Consider the following 17,884-nt stretch of genomic DNA (forward strand, 5'->3'; position numbering starts at 1 on the left):
GACACTCACACACTCTCACTCACACACACACACTCGCTAGCACACACACTTGAAGCTGCTTGACTTAAATAAAGAAGTCCTGCGCATCCCGTCAGCAGAAGAAATTGCAAAAATACAAAAAAAATGGGGCTAACAGAAACAATGCAAACCAACGGGAGCTAAAGTGTATGTGTGTGTGTGTGTGTATTGATGTGTGTGTGTGTGTTTGTTGGCGAGTGAAAGTGAAAGACACATAGAAAATGGATAAAATGTGTTTTTGGGTCAGGCCACTTGAAGCGTTGCGAGCAGGAAGTCAAACGCTAGGCAGGCAAAAAAAAATATAATAAAAAAATACCGACAACCGTAGCGCCATCTGTTGTCGCCTGTTGGCAACTCAGCGGCGCATAATTGTTGCAACATAAAATTGGCGCAAGCGAAGCACACACAATTAAATGCAAAAACGGAGCTGAGCGTAATTAAATAGAAAAGCTAAATGGCAAATGCAGAAAAAAAAGACGTGCAAAAGGAAAAGTGGCAAAGAAAAGTCAGCTAGGGGAGGGGGAAAAGAGCAACGTGGCAGGAAATAACAATGACAAGCGCAACGTTAACTCAGCCAGAAGCCAACTCAATTGTTGTTTGTTATCCTCGTTTTGTTGTTATCCTTGCAACCAGAGCAAATTCAATCTCGACTGCAATTTCTGCACAATTAGTTGGCAATTCAATGCAATATATTTATACCCGCTACCCATAGAGTAGAAGGGTATTATAACTTTGTGCCGGCAGGAAATGTATGTACTGTATATGTCCATGTCCGTCTGTCTGTCCGTCCGTATGAACACCTTTATCTTAGAGACTATAAGAGATATATCTATATTTTTTTTAGACATCACTTGTTATGTTTACACGCAGATCGAGTTTGTTTCAAATTTTTGCCACGCCCACTTCCGCCTCCACAAATAGACAAACCTCGAATAACAAACGTTATTTTAAAGCTAGAGCCGAATTATACAATATTAACTATAGTCTTTGTGATTCCTGAAAATTTGTTTGCAATTAGATAAAAATTGTCAAAGTTATTAAATAAATACTACATTCTATAGTATATCTTAAACATAGTACCAAATCAAAATACCAAATATACCATTTGGTATATTTTAGTATTTTTGTAGTATAATATTTTCGTAAATTTTTAGAATAATTTCGCAATATTTTGTGTTATTCAAGTAGCGGGTATCTCAAAGTCGAGTCCCCTTGACTATAGCTTTCTTACTTGTTTTTTTTACTGCGCTGCGTTGTTGTTGCATTCATGCCTGTCCACATGCCACTTGCAACTGCTTCAAGTGGCCGATTGCCTGGCTGTTGTAGACCATCGCCATCGAGTGGCTGCTTCAACACGGTCTACCAATTAATTAAACCATTGAAATTTCCACAAATTGAGTCGGCAATTGTGCATTTGCCAAGTGCTTGCTCTGCTCGAGTTTGAACACGAAATTTAGCCATAGAAATGCAGCTTCTCACTTACCTATACTTCTCTCTCTCCCTCTCTTTCTATTCTTCCATTGCCACCTCTCTCTCTCCTCTCTCAAATTCTATGCAAATTTAATGCATACAAATTTGCAAATTTAATATGCTTTTGCATATTCTTTTTAGCAAACTTGAAGCCTTTGAATATTTCTAGTTTAAGCTGCTTTAAATTTGTATGGCATGTTATAAAGTTTCATTTTAGTTTTTTTCCAAACTGTGCTTTTAAATCAGTCTCTATAAATTCAGGGGGAAATATTCATGAAGCTGTTCTATCTTCCTATATTGCTCTGAATATTTATTGCCTTTAGTCTGTAGATAAACTGGAGTTGCATAAAAGCAAAAGAAACGAATTTAATTTCAAAATGTTTTCTCTTAGGTTTTGCTATTTACTGCATTTATTGGATACATAATTATTGAATACTTATTATATATTAAACATACATGAATTTGAGTAGTGCTTTTAAAAAAATTGTATCAATATTTCATAGAAAATTACTCTACTATAAGCCTTAAAGTTTGTCTTGAAGGAATTTAAATTATTATATTTGCTTACAAATATTTCCGCACTAATAGGTTAGTTTGATGTAATTTTCAAACATTTGAATTGAATGGAAATCTGAACTATTTACGAAATTCACCATTTCACTAGTTAAAGATAAACTTACAATAATAAACTTACCATAAATGTTATTCTATAATACAATTATTATACTTAAACAATCTTCAAGTCTCTCTTGAAGCAATTCAAATTGTTTTTATGATTATTATAAAATTGTGCTCCAAAAATTGTTCATTATATATTTTGCTTATATTTTTGTCCGAAAATCTTTAATTTAAACAGAAATTTTCCGTTTAACTAGCAAATATTTAAAGATGAGCTGTCAATATCTATTAGAATATTTTGCACATAATGCAAAAAAAGAAGTTCATAAATTCACAAATTTTCAACAATATTCACGTTCATCCATAATTTATGCTGCTTGTCTTTAAGCCCACTCTAAAAATTATCTAACCAAAGGTCAAGGGTCGTTTGAACATCTTGTCTTTCACACCCAATTGTCACACGCTTTTTCGGCCAACTTCTGTTTTGGGTTAATACGTTTCTCTGGCTCGCGCATTAAATTATCTCTCGCTCTCTTTGTGTTTTATGCCTCTGCCTCTCACTCTCTCTTCTCGACTGTTGACAGCGTCATAAAAGATTCATGAAAACCGAGATTGAAGCCAAGACTGGTTATTTTCTATTATTGTTTTTGGTGTTGTTTCTATGAGTATTTCTATGGCCTATTGCCTTTTATTTGGAGATCGTAATGAAGTAGAGAGATTAACAAACACTTAATCGACCAATTACGACTATCAAGACCCCAACTGAACTGAATTCAACTCAACTCAACTGAACTGAACAGTCAGTCAGCAATTCAACCAACTCAACCCCATTAGCAACTGGCGAGAAGTTGAAAAGTTTCTGGTTGCCTGTGGCAGCCACATGACGCAGTAACAGACGCTGTGGCAGCAGCAGCAGCTTAAATTTATTGATTGTTTCATAAACAGCGATTATTTAACCACCACATTTCGATTGCACAGCCCCAGCAGACACTTGTGGCCATGTTCACGTTCAAGAGCTGGAAGCCCTTAACACAACCCCCTAGCAAATGGGGGAGAGAAACATCTCCCCACTAACCCCAACCCCTCCCCTCGCACCCTCTCGCTCACACACACATGGTTGGGGCATCATCGTCATCCAATGTGCTCGACACACAATTGATGTTGCTTCGGTTCGGCTTGTGGGCTGTAAATTTGCATGCGACAGCAAATACTCGTATTTAATGCTGGACACGCGGGTGGCGACACCCACGCATTGCGTTAAGTAACACAATGATATGAGGGGGGGAGGGGGAGGAGGAGGGGCAACCAACAGTAGTAGTAGAACAATAAGGGGAGAGGACGAAGAGGGAACGACAGTGGGATTGTGGCAAGCGGTTGCCGACGATTACAATTGAAATAAAAGTAGGCAAAAGCGAGGGAATAAAGCAGAGTCTGCTAGACTACAAGATACGTGTTTAGAATTATTATGATTTACAAAATTTATATTATTAAAGTATCAAAAGTAATATAATTTAATTTAATTTAAACCTAGAATTATACAGCAGAAATTACAGAGCTTATATGATTTAAGTATTATATATTTTAAGTAAAAATTATACAACAAAAATTCCAGAATGTATATTATTGAAATATTATATATATGCTAATTAAAAATTATTCAACAAAACAAATTTTAGGAATATCCAGTATTTATGTTAGCACTCCAAATATAAGCATTCTTTCCATTTCAGACTAATTAATTAGTTATTATATACTACATATAAGTTTTTAACAAAATATAATCTTGACATTTTTTTTTATTTTCTTTTATTTGTTTATTTTCTAATGAAATTTTTTAAATTTTCTTTTCTTTGCTTGTTTTTCATCGAAAATAAAACATATTTTCTTTTGTTTTTTTTTTTGTTTTCTATTGAATTTTTTTTCTTTTCTTTTCTTTGTTTTCTATTGTCATTTTTTTTTTGTTTTGTTCTCTGAAGAATCAACACCACAAGTTAGTTACCTAACAAACCTAATAGCACCCTATGAGAACAGAAAATTAAGTATAGGATAGTCTTAGATGTTGTAAATTAAATTAAAGATTAAGTTAAATTAAAGTTTATTGCATTCCTTTGATTTGCTTTTTTCTATTTTTGGGGTGTCTAGAGTCCTAACTCCATTGAAAAGCGGATTATATAAGTACTTGGCATTTACAAATATTGTTGTAAAATATTAGCTCTGAAGCTCTTATAGTCTATGAGATATTGATGTTCAAAGATTCGGACAGACAGACCGACGGTTTTCACTATAACATTTCCATTATTATTACCAATTTTGTATGCTTCATTGGTAATTATTTGTATTTTATATTATAAACACTTTCGTTTTGTAATTGAATATACCCCTTCACTACACCCGTTATAGGGTATCAGAGAAAACCCTAGAAATTGGCATGAACGCAGTTACGAGTCGTTTAACTGCCGCGTCGGCAGTTCCCTTTCTTTTGTGGCATGCAACTTGTCAGTTGACTTCTCCCATATTCCATTTACAATCGACTTTTGCATTGTATTTGCATTTCTTTTTCTTTTTTGGGCGACGTGACAAAGATTTCATTGAGTTAAAATCCTTCTTGAACTCTTTGCTTGCCCCTCGCAGTCCCTATTGACTTCTTTATTTGTTGCAAGTTGCTTTTCATCAATCAGTTTTGGACGAAACTTTTGTACTTGTCTATATGTATGTATTTACCTTTAACTTTTTCACCGAGCTGCGGCACAAACAACATAAAAAATTCAAATGAACAAGTACAAACAAGTTTCGTGCAAGTACAAACAGGATATTTTAGCGGGAATGATTCTCAAGTTTCGCTTGCTCGTCGAAATCTAATTATAAAATTGCTAAAAAGAAAGCTTTCTTTCGCAGCTCAAGGAGCAACTTTCAGGTACATAATGATTTCTTTTTTTGGTGCTTTTCTGATTTTGGGTTTCAATACCGTTTCGTATACCGATTTTTTAAACTTTGCTAAATGAACTTTTTTGCTTGCATTTGACAGCTGTTTGCATATTAATTGTTCGCAAAGTTCTTCATTTTAATTTTGCGGAAATTTCGCGGCAATTGAGAAGCATTTTATTTGTTAGCAAAGTTCTCAAATTTAAATTCGCAGCAATATAGTAGTACAATTTTTAGAGTTCTGAAAAAGCGATTTCCTTTTTTTTCTGATGGAATCCCAAATTTCTGTGTATTGTTCTCAATAACATATTTGCTTTATTTGCAATTCTCTCTCTTTATAAACATATTTTTCAGTTGATCGAAAAACTAAATTTTCCCCAATTTATTTTTATTTCTGCTGCCACAAAAAATAATGTGGTTTTGGTGGAACCACAAAATAGCATAAAAAACGCAGTTTTCAATTGAATTTTTACAACTCTTTAAACTTAAAGCACAATTTTTGGCCCCAGCTTTAATATTTTGCTCTAAAAACGTGCATTTCAAACGAATGGAATATACAGAAGTGGAGGTAAAAGTTAGAAAAATGTGCCCTTAAACGTATGAAAACTTTTTCGACAACTTAAGCTAGCCTTAGAGTTTCCTGAATGATGCAATAGAAATTGTAGTTGTCCATAATTGTAATGTAATGAGGAGTTGTGTTCCATTTAGTGCCACGAAGAAAAGAAGTAAAGCAGAGAAGCGCCACAAAGTAGGCAATAAAAGGCGGCATCAAAGCATCAAAATACGAGTGAAACGTGCGCTCGTAAATCTCATGCGGAATTTGGCGTCATGGCAACGCGACAGGAGCGTTTATAGTGCTATCTAACAGGCAGCATCCAGCATCCATCCCTTAATCAACTAGCAACAGCAAGAAGAACAAGATTGAAGAAGAAGAAGCAAAAGTGTTTTGCCGATTGAACCTTTAACTAACACATGATAAAGAAGCAGCAGTAATAGCAACAGCAGCAGCAACAGCAACAACAACAATTAGATAGACCAACTCTGACTGCAATGGGGAGAAGTACAGAATATAACGGGGGTTTGGGGGTGTTGTTGTGTTTAAGGGTTGCAGCAGCCTGGCAACACCAAAAAACAGCAACAACAACAAAAGAAAACACTCCACTATTTATGGACAAGTTGTTTGGCAAACCGGGCGCCGGGCAAAAGGGAGCCGGCAAAGTACACACAGAAATTTCATTTTCATTTTCGCAGGTGAGAGCCAACAAATTTGCCAGCACACAAGAGAGTGAGAGCGAGTGTGTGGGCAAGTGTGAGAGCGCGTATAATTGAAGAGAGCGAGAGTACGCTTGGACATGCGCTGCAAAAGCTCTCTGCGTGCGAATGGGAAGAGGGAAGAGGAAGAGGGCAGGCAAACAGGCGATTGCTTATGGTCAGAGGGGAGTAGAAAGACTGTCCATTACAGTGTTGTTGAGAGGGTTGCTGCAAAAAAGGCCGGAGACGCCACGGCGTGGCACAACAGCATCCAGTTGGAAAATGTACGCGTAGTCAAACACATCACAAAGCGCGTGCGAGCCGAAATAAATCTAAAAGCGAATCCCCGTGTTGACAAAAAAAAAACCTTTACTCTGAACTGAAAAGGAAATTCCTCAGACCCCACATACAAAAAATACACACACACACACACATACAGAAGCAAACACAGATGCGTCGCGTGCTGTCCCTGCTCCCCTTTGCCTATCCCCCAAATCACTGTGCGTGTCTATAACGAAAAAAAAAGGCAAATAGAAATTGCCAAAAAAAAAAAAGTAAAGAAAAATATACGAAAAGCAATCAATTTGGCAATCGGCTTTTGATTAATCAAAGCTAATCAGTAACGAGCTTTTTGTTTTGGTGCAGAACGGTAAAGTTAACGGGTTCGAGTGTTGAGCACGTGAAATTGAAGCGAACGCGATTTGTTTAAAGTGAAATTCGAGTGTCGGGAGCTTAAAGTTCAAAGTGTGAGGCCAAAACAAATAATGAGCTTTTTAGCTTAATTAAATGCAATCGCGTCACTTGCATTGATTAATTGTTGCTATTTTGACCTTTTTGCCAGCCAAGTCTTCTCCCCCCAATGCAAATATGTACATTGGCTTATAGTCGACTCAGTGGTCCGCATTGAATGTCAACATTTCATTGTTGTACAACAACAACAACAACACGAAATGCAAACGCAGCGAACTCTGCCGCAGCCGCTGCCGCTGTTTTGTAGGCAAATGCACTAAAGCCCCACTCACAATTCAGTCAAGTGGCAAGCGAAAAAAATGGAAATGAAATGAAATGAAAAAAAACAGCTGAAAAAAGCAAACTCAAAAGCAAAGGCAAAAAAGAAAAGAAAAAAGTCAAGACTGGAAAGCGCACTATTGACATATATACGCGCATTCAGAAAGCACTCAGAAACGCGCTCGTTTCTCGCCCAAAAGAAACGCCGCATTATCAAAAGCTAAGACAAAACAGGAAATTCACTTATACTCTTTCGCTTCCACTCGCACACACGCACACTCTCTCACACTAAGACTCACTCTCGTGTAAGGAAATGCGCGCTGTTGAGCTTTTGCATTTTGACATTTCATTTTCAAAACACAGATTCCATTGCGAACGTCAGATGGAGTTTTGCTGCTCTCTCTCTTTGTTGCGCTCTTCTGCTCTCTCTAACTTTGCTCTCTCAGCACTCATTCCAATTGCGCTGTGTTTACTCTCACTCTGATGCTCTCCGCTAAGTCTCTCCCTCTCTGGCTGCAGAGGCGCCTTAGATGTGCGAAGCTCGAATATTGTGTGTGTTTAACAACAACAAATCCTCGATAATGACATGTATGAGAATGTAAACAAATGCAGCAGCGTTGAAACAATACAATTATTCTTATTCTTATATTAACATGGTAAACATCTCGTGCTGTGAACGCGAGAATAAACTGAAAACCATAATTATCTGCCAACTTTTGACGAACGTTGCATGCACTTCCTTTTCTGAGTCTTTAAGAAATTCCTTTTTGAAAAGGAGACGATTTTGTGCCTTGTATAGAATTTCTATTCCTGAATTCACATTGATGACAAATTTAGTGTTCTCAATAATCGTATATATGTACATGAATATATGGTAATGCATTTCCTTTTCATTTCTATAAGAAATTCTTTCGATGCCAAACTTTATATCCTGTCTTTAGTATCATAAGTATATGATATAAACTGTTGTTTATATGTCTTTATATGTTATGCCTATGTAGGCCAAGTTTCACTTCCAAAACGCAACCATACTTTGCCTATTTTTATGTGCTGTCATAAATATTTTTCATGGCATTGTAATATCCTCGGCTAGAGTATCAAAAGAATGAGCTCAAGGCTGTTTGCTCTGTTCAAGGGACAAGTGTAGACATTAGAAATTGTTTTAGTCATGCATTGTATTATATTACACACATTATAATGGCCGCAAAATAAATGAATGAGAATTCACACTGTTGCTCCGGTCGTATGCGTGATGTGTCAACCTGTGTAAACACCAAATGAAATCTAGATGCTTTAACAGCAACAAGCGGATAATTGAGAGGACAACCTAAATACAATTATAATTCCTATACATTGCACGACAAGAATATTAACATACCATATAATTATTAATCGATTACACGTAAGAAAAGTAATATTTAAATATTTCATCGCCTAAATACCAGGAAATGCTATTTAAAAAGCATAAAAATAGTTATTATCTTTATATGTTTATTTTTGAGGAAATACCCCCAATAAATCCGAAATAGATAATCGACGCTGAGCATAAGTTCAATCAGCTAACTGGACTCGTGTTAGTCGGAATCACCTTGATTATTGTTATTGTTATTCATAGCCGGCAAACCGGCATTCCTCGATTATATTGCAGTCAACAGGCGTCGTCGATTCCAACTCCTGTGAAATCTAATCAATACTAGTGCTTTACTAAGTATAATTCAAACGAATTGGCGACCATAAACCATCCATAGAATCTTATCAGTTGATAAGCAAAGTGTGTGTTGCTGTGCTATTTGCGGACAATATGAATAATTTTTTGTTTTATTGAAAGTTTGAATTTTGTGCATTTTTCGCATTGTAATGGTGATTAAATTTAGTTACACATTATTTTGATTTCTTTTTTGGCTTTGCTGTTACCTTCAATCAAAGCGTATCACAATTTGGTTTTATGCTTTTTGTGATAACCGCATAAAATTCGTTGAGGATGCTCAATGCAACTTCAGCTTCAAGTGCTGCTCAAAAGCAGACTGTAGACACAAAAACAACAAACTCACAAACTCACACACAGAGAAAATGTATTTTGGGGGTTGATTTTTGGGCGTTGAAAAGCGCTTTTCACTAATTCAATGCGACATTGAAATTGCGAGCAGCAGCATCCAAAAATTTTGCAGACGTAGACGACGACGACGACAACGATTACGATGACGATGACTACGTCCAGAGACAGCGCCAAATGGGCGAATGACTAGACGGGATGCCGGCTGCGTTTGCTAAATAAAGCCGGCGACCGGAAGGGCGGCAACATTTTTTGGCTGCAACCAAAAAATAAAAGAAAAACAACAAAAAATAAGGGAGACTCGACTCTGCACATACATATATTTTACTTCTTTTCAAGGGTTTCGACTGTGCATAAATTATACGATTATTTGGCCAGCAGATTATCAGCTCGTCGTTGAGACACAGATTAATAGAGAGAGAGAGAGAGAGAGCGAAATGAAGGGGGAGTTAAGGTAAAGGGTGCTTCGTGTGTGCTTGTGTGTGTGAGAATTCTCTTTTCGGCTTCATAAATGTTGTGTGGCTAGTACATAAAATATGCATGATGGACACGTGGCTTGGCTGGTCAAACGAATATCAGAAATAAAAGGGTTTCAAATTGCACCAATTGATTCTGATTTGATTTCTCAGCAACTTGAACTTTATTGCGGTATTAGCTTGTGATACACGTACGTGCATATATAGAGCATACATATTAAAACGATAATTAGGCAGCGTTTGAGCAAAACGCAGTTAACGTTAACGTATTGGCCGGAAGACAAAGAGATATCGGCCCCGTTAAGATTTCGGTCGTTGGCGGCGGTCAGAAAGGTACAAAAATTTGGCGGCGCGAGCGCATCGAAATGACAAATGATCCGGATTTAGATGATTGTGCATTTCTATCAGGTAAATTAAAAAGAACAATCAAGTTAGAATGCTACATTCGAGTGTACTCGACTGTGAGATACCCGCTACAAAATTAATTTAAAAGTATATCGAAAATATACTGTAAAAATATACTAAAGACTTTTGGTATATTGACTGTGAGATGCCCATTACTGATTTTAAATAAAACTTTATTCTAAATTTATTACCAACAATATACCACAAAATACAAAAATATACAAAATACTGTATTTGGTATATCGAAATTCACACTACATTCAAAATATATTATAAAATATACCAACCATATACTGCAAAAAGCTAAAATATACCAAATATTATATTTGGTATATCGAAATTTACACTACATTCAAAATAAATTATAAAAATATACCACAAAATACTTAAATATACCAAACACCATATTTGGTATATCGAAATTTACGCTACATTCAAAATATATTATAAAACATACCAATCATATACTACAAAATACTAAAATATACCAAATATTATATTTGATATATCGAAATTCACACTACATTCAAAATGTATTATAAAAATACTAACAATATACCACAAAATACTAAAATACACCAAATACTATTTTTGGTACATCAAAATTATACTACACTCAAAATACATATATTCTAAAACATGATAACTAAATTATACCAAATAATATATTTGGTATATCGAAATTTCGCTACATTCAAAATATATTATAAATATAGCAAATATGCACCACAAAATCCTAAAATATACCAAATAATATATTTGGTATATCGAAATTACACTACTTTCAAAATATACTATAGAGTAATAAGTATACCAGATTGTCAGCCAAAGCAACTAAGACCCGATTGCTTTATTGGCATTGCAATTGTCAGACGTGCAAATATTTACACTCTATATAAAAATAATATGTGACTTTCACATCTCCAGACTTTAATTACATTTATTCGCTTCACAGGTGGCGAATCGAGCGGCGGACGTCAGACGCGCAACGGAGTCGCTGTCTGCTCGCAGAGACGCGCTCTCCTCGTTGCCGGCATCGTGCTCGGCTCCCTTTTGCTGACGGCGATTATCATTGCCTACGCTGGACCACAAAATGGTAGGTTGCATTGTGCACACTTGTATTTGCATTTCCATTTCGCTTGCGTTTTTCTTTTTTTTTTCTCTTCTTGTTTTTCCTCCCGCCTTTTTTTCCCCACCACAACAAAAGGCAGCAACAGCAATAACAAAAAGCAGACGTTGGCAATGCGCCTCGTTCTTTTGCCGCTTGTTAACAAATATGTTTTCCGTTTGTATTTGCACACTGGGGAAGCTGTTTATCACGTCTTTTGTCAATTACTCTCACACACACACATGTTGTGCCACATTGCGTATGCTTAATTTTGAGATAATGTTGCGGCGATAAGTGACAGAATGGGAGCTGTGCATGAATGCTAGTAGAGTTGAATGAGATGGCGCCATGTTGTCTAGGGGAATAGAGAGAATAATTCAGTAATTTGCATTTGATTAACAAAATGTTATAAATTTTTTTTTTAATTAGCACACTAAGATAATTAAAGAAGAAACTTTCATTATTACTGAAGCAAGTAAAGTAGTTAAAGTCTCAAAACTTTGTTCGACCAATTTTAAAGAGTTAAGCATCATTAAATTGATGATTTGATAATTTCTTAAGAATACCTTTAGAAATGTATTATTCGTATTTCAGTGGTTGAAAGAGATTGTATTAAAAGAAGCTTTGAAGTGTTTTAGTGACAGAATTATTGACTGAATAGTTCAAGAGATAATAATACTTCTTCAAAATTGTGGATAAATAAATAAATTACTTCTTGGAAGTATCTTCAAAATGAATGTGAAATTCATGAATTAGAATTACAAAAATCTAATGTTTTAGTGATGCAATTATTTAGAGAAACAAAAAATCTCTATTCTCATATATGAATAGTATCATTTATAAATACTTTATATTCTGTAAGGCTGTTAAATATATGAAATTAATTTTGAACAGCTTAAGACTCCAATTTAAATAGCAGCATTAAAGTTGGAAAAAGGATCCTACCCAAGGCTTTATTTTTTTGTCTTCTAAGGAAATTTAAGCTTGTAAAATTGATAAATATGTACAAGATATTAGAAATATTTGCACACTTCATTGTTATCCCAGGAATCCCTTCAACTTGTTGCTCCAGCAAGTCTGGAAATAGATTTATTACTAAACACCAACAAAGCCGCACTTTGGGTAGCCCGCATATTCATTGGGTTCTGTTGCATAAATCAAGTCCGAGTAAACTAGCATATACAACCTTTATACTACGGATATGCTTATGTGATATCAATATGTAATCACATTAAGTTGATGATGGTTGCGGCAAACAGCAACAGACGCCATCACATACATAGATGCCGCTGCCTGTTGCAATATGCTTTTAATAGTATTAACACAGACCAAATGCCATTATAATATTCTGGGCATACTTCCCTCCCTCCCCTCAGGCGATATTGTGGCAAATCGACTCCCTGTGATGCCAAGCGACAACACATGATAACATGGCATACACATACACACACACATACACAAGAGGGGTTCATATTATGTTGCAGAATGTATGCAAAGTGCAAACATAAACCTTGTGTTGCATACTTAATGGGGCTAAATGCACTGAAGGCTAATTGCATTACGCCAGACAGTCACACACACACACACATATGAGTGTGTGTATGTGTGTGAGAGAGTGTCTATGGGATGAAACACTGTGTGACCAGATCGACACAAAAAGTATTCAAGTCAATTATTTCCCTTTGCCGTTACACATTAATTCCCGCATTAATTAATTGATGGACAGCCTGGAAAAGCGTTTCCACACGCCCTCAAGGCTTTTCACTTTCCTCCCCCCTCTCTATATACCGTCCATCCCTCATAATTATTCATATTGATGCCATCGATAAGTATCTGGTATATTTTGTATAATCAACATAATTAATCAACTTAATACTAACCATACGTATTCTATATATAAAACTTATGCAAATACTATATGATAAATATGTATACATAATTTGTTTAACGTTTTTCTTTTATACACTTTGTTGTTTCTTTGTTTTTTGTACAAAATAAAAAAAAAATCGAAACCAAAAAAATACATAATTTATGAAAATTTCTCTTAAATGCTTGTTTGATTGGTAAAAATGTGAGTAACAAATTTTCCAACCCACTTCTTCTAACTGGTAAATACTCGTAACACTGACTCGTAACTCCATAATAATACCATAGTAAATACAACCCCATAATCTGTCAGCATGTCGCTGTGTACTGTCTTTCCTTCTTCTTGTTAATCTATGTTAACTAGTTATTTTTAATTTACTTCTTTAATTATATAAACTGTTCCTCTACTGTGTTAAAATAATACATAGTTCTTCAATATATATTTCTTTAGATGTTTTGAGGTAAAATATTTTCTTTAAACATTTTAATCAATATTTACTACATGCTCGAATTATCTTATAATCATTCTATTTTTTTTATTTTTAGGGTATAGTTGTAGGATTTAAAAAATGCTAAAAAAAAAAAAATATATTTTAAATATATTTTTTAGACAAACTTTATACTGATATATTTATGAAAAATTATATTTGAAAACATCAAGTACTATATTTTCAAATTTTATTAAAAAAAAACTAAACTCGTTTTAGTATATACTGATTTTATACATATTTTTCAGTATAACTCTAAACTTATTTATAAACTTTTAAATACTGTTTGAAAACATCAAGTAGTATGCAAATATACTATACTTTTATTTAAAATACTAAACTCATTTTAGTACATTCTGAGTTTACATACATTTTTCACAATATACGCCATTCTAAGTTAATTTCTTTAGTTTCAGCCGTTATAATAAATGTTTTATTAAATCTTCTTTAGATTTAAGGTTACTCTGTGTAACTTTTTTATATTCCTTTCCCCAAATACTTTTTGTAAATGAATTATTTTTAGACGTGCTAGCAAACCCCAATGAAATCTTCCTTTTAACTTTCTGCCTAAGTTTTAATTTAAACTCCCCCAAAAAAAAAGACAAAAAGAGTATCTCCCGCTCTCTAGAGATTTTGTTAATACGTATTATGAGTTTTGTTCTCTTTGTTAATCGTGTAAAACGCAGTTGATTAACATGAAGCATCAACGTGCTTAGACCACAATTCCCCAACCGAATCAAAACCAGACTCAACCCAAACCAAAACAAACCAAACCAAGAAGAACAAAACGAAAACAAATTGTATGCTGAACATTGCATTTGTATGACCTTTTTGCAGACTGTTCCTGTGCGGGCAAAACGACGTCTGGCTATGAAACGGATGAAGAGAACAACACACAACCATTCAATCCGATTGCAACGAATGGAGAGCCATTCCCCTGGCTGGACAAGATGCTGCCGACAAGTGCACGACCCATGCGCTATATGGTAACGATACATCCCAATCTCACCACACTCGATGTCAAAGGTAAGAAGCAATGCCAAACGCAAACAAAAAGTAGAAAGAAAACTTTCAACTGTTTGCTAATGTAATTTCTGTACTTTTTTTCTTGTGGGCAGGTCAAGTAACCATCGATCTGTTCATTGAGAAGGAGACCAATTTTATTGTGCTGCACATTCAGGACCTCAACGTAACGGAGAAGGTGAGTTTAGTCCTTCGACTTGAACTTGGACTTGGAGCCATAATTATTAACGGTCTTTTTCACTAATTGCGAAATTGATTTAGGCCCTCGTAACTCCGGGTCCCAAGGGATATGCGCTGAAGATTGTCAAGGTATTGGAGTTTCCGCCACGCCAGCAATTGTACATTGAGGTGAAGGAGAAGCTAAAGAAAAAATCCAATTATACGTTGAATTTGCGTTGGTATTCCAAATTGAATCCAGAGCCCGAGGGCTTCTATGTGGATCAGTATGAGAGCTTCAATGGACGGGAACGGTAAGCAGAAACAGTTCGCAAATGAATTCATTACAAATTTATGATTTTTATGAGTGCTTTGCAGACGTGTGCCATGTTAAGTTTATTGATTTTTAAGGCAGCTAAAAGATATAGTAATGGAATGGGAAGCGTTCCGACATTTGTGTTGCTTATGGTTGAAATTAAGAAAGTTTTATTAGGCTTTGAAATAAGAGACTAATTTGACGAAAAACAGATGGACAAACGGACTGACAATAGCCATATGAACTAAATTCAGCTTAATGATTTAAGTATCTACAATAAGAGTCCTATGTAAATGATTCGAAGCAGATGGAGAAGTTATTTCATTTTTGTTAACTTTATTTCTATGATAGCTACTCGTTCAAGTAAAGCGATTTGATTAACATCAACATATATGTTGCTAATAGTAAAAAGAAAGAAGTCTATAAAGTTTGATGAAAATAGCTTTGAAAATAAACGACTAATGAGACTAGAAACACATGAACAGACTGACAGACGGATTGAACAAAATGAGCATAAGAACTTAACTTGATGCTTTATAAGACCTATTTAATTGCTGTATGTTTTATAATAAGTTAAAAATAAATTGCAAATAATTGTATAACATTATAGTAGTTTAATAGTTAGTAATAGTTTCGTAGATGAGTATATTTCTTTTTCTTTAAAATCTTTTAAGAGTACCTTAGTAATTTTTTTACATCTAAACTTTGAATTTAGCTAAAGCCAAAGCACTAGTAAATTTTAGGCTAGATTATAAATTAATTTGTAATCTATGCTTTTATAATAAAAATAATGAAACTTTCAATATATTTTCATATTTTTAATTAAACTCTTTTAATACCTTCCCTTTCCCTTTACAGCCTGCTCGCTGCCACAGTCTTCAGACCAAATGGTGCCCGTCGCGCTTTTCCGTGCTTCGATGAGCCGCATGTGCGTGCTCCCTTCCGTGTCTCCGTGTTCCGTGATCGCTTCCACATCGGTCTTTCCAACTCCATAGTGCACACCACAGAGGATGTGGGCTTCTACATGGGCACAGGGCTGGTAAGTCAAATGATATTTACACACAATCAATACCTTTTAACTAATGCCAATTACAATTTACAGCTGCGTGACGACTTCATTGAGACACCGCCACTGCCCGCTGATGCCATCGCCTGGGTTGTTAGCGACTTTCAGCGGGAATCGCTGCAACCCTCCGCTGCCTATATACCCACCACAGTGGCCCCGGCCACCGCTGGCAGTGGCAAGAAGCCATCGCAGCTGAACAACTACACGCAGCTGAAGAGCAAGAATCCGCCAGTGCGAAATATCACAGCGTTGACGCATTCACTGAATGTGAATCTGACGCCGTTTCAAAGTGCCAACAGCACAACAACCACAGCGCTGCCCGTGATCATCAATGGCAATGGCAAACCATCGAATCTCACATCGCTATCACAGTCAACAGGCTCCTCGATCAAGCGAGCACCTTCTTATACTTTCTATGCACCGAGGGATTTGTTGCCACGCTCCTCGTTCATTCTTCACACATCACGAGATGTGCTAGAATATCTGCAGACGTGGCTGGACATCAGTTACCCACTGACCAAGGTGGACTTTGTGGCGCTGCCTTCGCTGGATCGCAATCTAATCTCATCGTTGGGTCTGGTTACACTCAAGACTTCCTTTTTAACGGATCCGCATTCGATTACATCGGAGCAATATCAATTCAGTGCGCTGCGCATTGCCGAGGCGATGGTGCGACAATTCTTTGGCGGCATCACCTCACGCAAAGTCCTCAAAGATGTCTGGCTGTGGGAGGGACTCATTCAATACCTTGGAATTCATGCTTTGGCTCCGCTTCAAGAAACGTGGCCACTGCGTGAAATGTATCTACTAAAGATGGCAACAGCTGCACTGGATATTGATGCCATCCAAGGTTGGGATAGCATTATGAATGGCACGAGTCACGATGGCAACAACGAGGAGTTCTTTGTGCAGAAAACCGCTGCCATCTTTTCCATGCTGCACACAGCCATTGGCGAGGATCGTTTCCGTGGCTGCCTGGGCACTTTTCTCAAACTGAATCGCTTCAAGACCGCTGAACCTACAGATTTGTGGACCATTTGCACTAAGAAAGCGAACGGTTCGAAGAACATCAAGGACATGATGACACTGTGGACACATCAACCTGGTTTCCCTTTGTTGACCGTCACCAAAATGGGCAACAGCATTTCCATTTCCCAGCGACCATTTAAACCCGCCGATTTTTTGGCAATTCACGATGACTCCTACGATGGCAACAACTACAACAAGACGACGGTGAATGCCACTGAGATGCCCAGCACAGTGGCACCTACAACGCAAGCTAGCAAACACAAGGCAGCGCCTAGTATGAAGTGGATCTTGCCTGTCACCTATGTGACGGACATCAACAACGTCAGCGAAACGCTTTGGATGCAGAATATCGATGGTGAGTAGCAAATGAGAGAGAGAGCGACACACATTTAAAATCTCTTAAATTGCGAAATTAATGAATTGATAACCCAACTGAACTCTCAACCTACCAAAATAGCAGCACAATTACGTCTAATTTAATCCAGATCGTCACATAAATCATCTGCCAAGTGACAAGATCATTTACAAACGTATCGCTTTGAAAAAAAATGCGATCAACCCATAAATAAAGCTCTCTACGAACATAATCAAAGATCACCCAATAACATCTG

General features: G+C 36.2%; 1 protein-coding gene across 4 annotated transcripts in view; it reads left to right on the forward strand.

The window, feature by feature from the left end:
- Positions 1–17,884, forward strand: part of LOC132785340 (endoplasmic reticulum aminopeptidase 2) — a 34,688-nt gene that overhangs the window by 12,952 nt on the left and 3,852 nt on the right. Inside the window, exons 1-8 of one of the 4 annotated variants that reach the window (XM_060791402.1) lie at positions 6,550–7,023; positions 9,970–10,224; positions 11,177–11,317; positions 14,521–14,709; positions 14,802–14,884; positions 14,968–15,176; positions 16,037–16,217; positions 16,281–17,628. In XM_060791402.1, coding sequence (XP_060647385.1) covers positions 10,182–10,224; positions 11,177–11,317; positions 14,521–14,709; positions 14,802–14,884; positions 14,968–15,176; positions 16,037–16,217; positions 16,281–17,628 — 2,194 coding nt within the window. In that variant the 5' untranslated portion in view covers positions 6,550–7,023; positions 9,970–10,181. Of the gene's footprint in view, positions 1–6,549; positions 7,024–9,969; positions 10,225–11,176; positions 11,318–13,330; positions 13,401–14,520; positions 14,710–14,801; positions 14,885–14,967; positions 15,177–16,036; positions 16,218–16,280; positions 17,629–17,884 lie in introns of those variants that run through there. The other 3 variants (XM_060791401.1, XM_060791400.1, XM_060791403.1) reach the window with 3 other exon arrangements.

This window comes from Drosophila nasuta, chromosome 2R (assembly GCF_023558535.2).
Source record: "Drosophila nasuta strain 15112-1781.00 chromosome 2R, ASM2355853v1, whole genome shotgun sequence".
Classification (NCBI taxonomy): domain Eukaryota; kingdom Metazoa; phylum Arthropoda; class Insecta; order Diptera; family Drosophilidae; genus Drosophila; species Drosophila nasuta.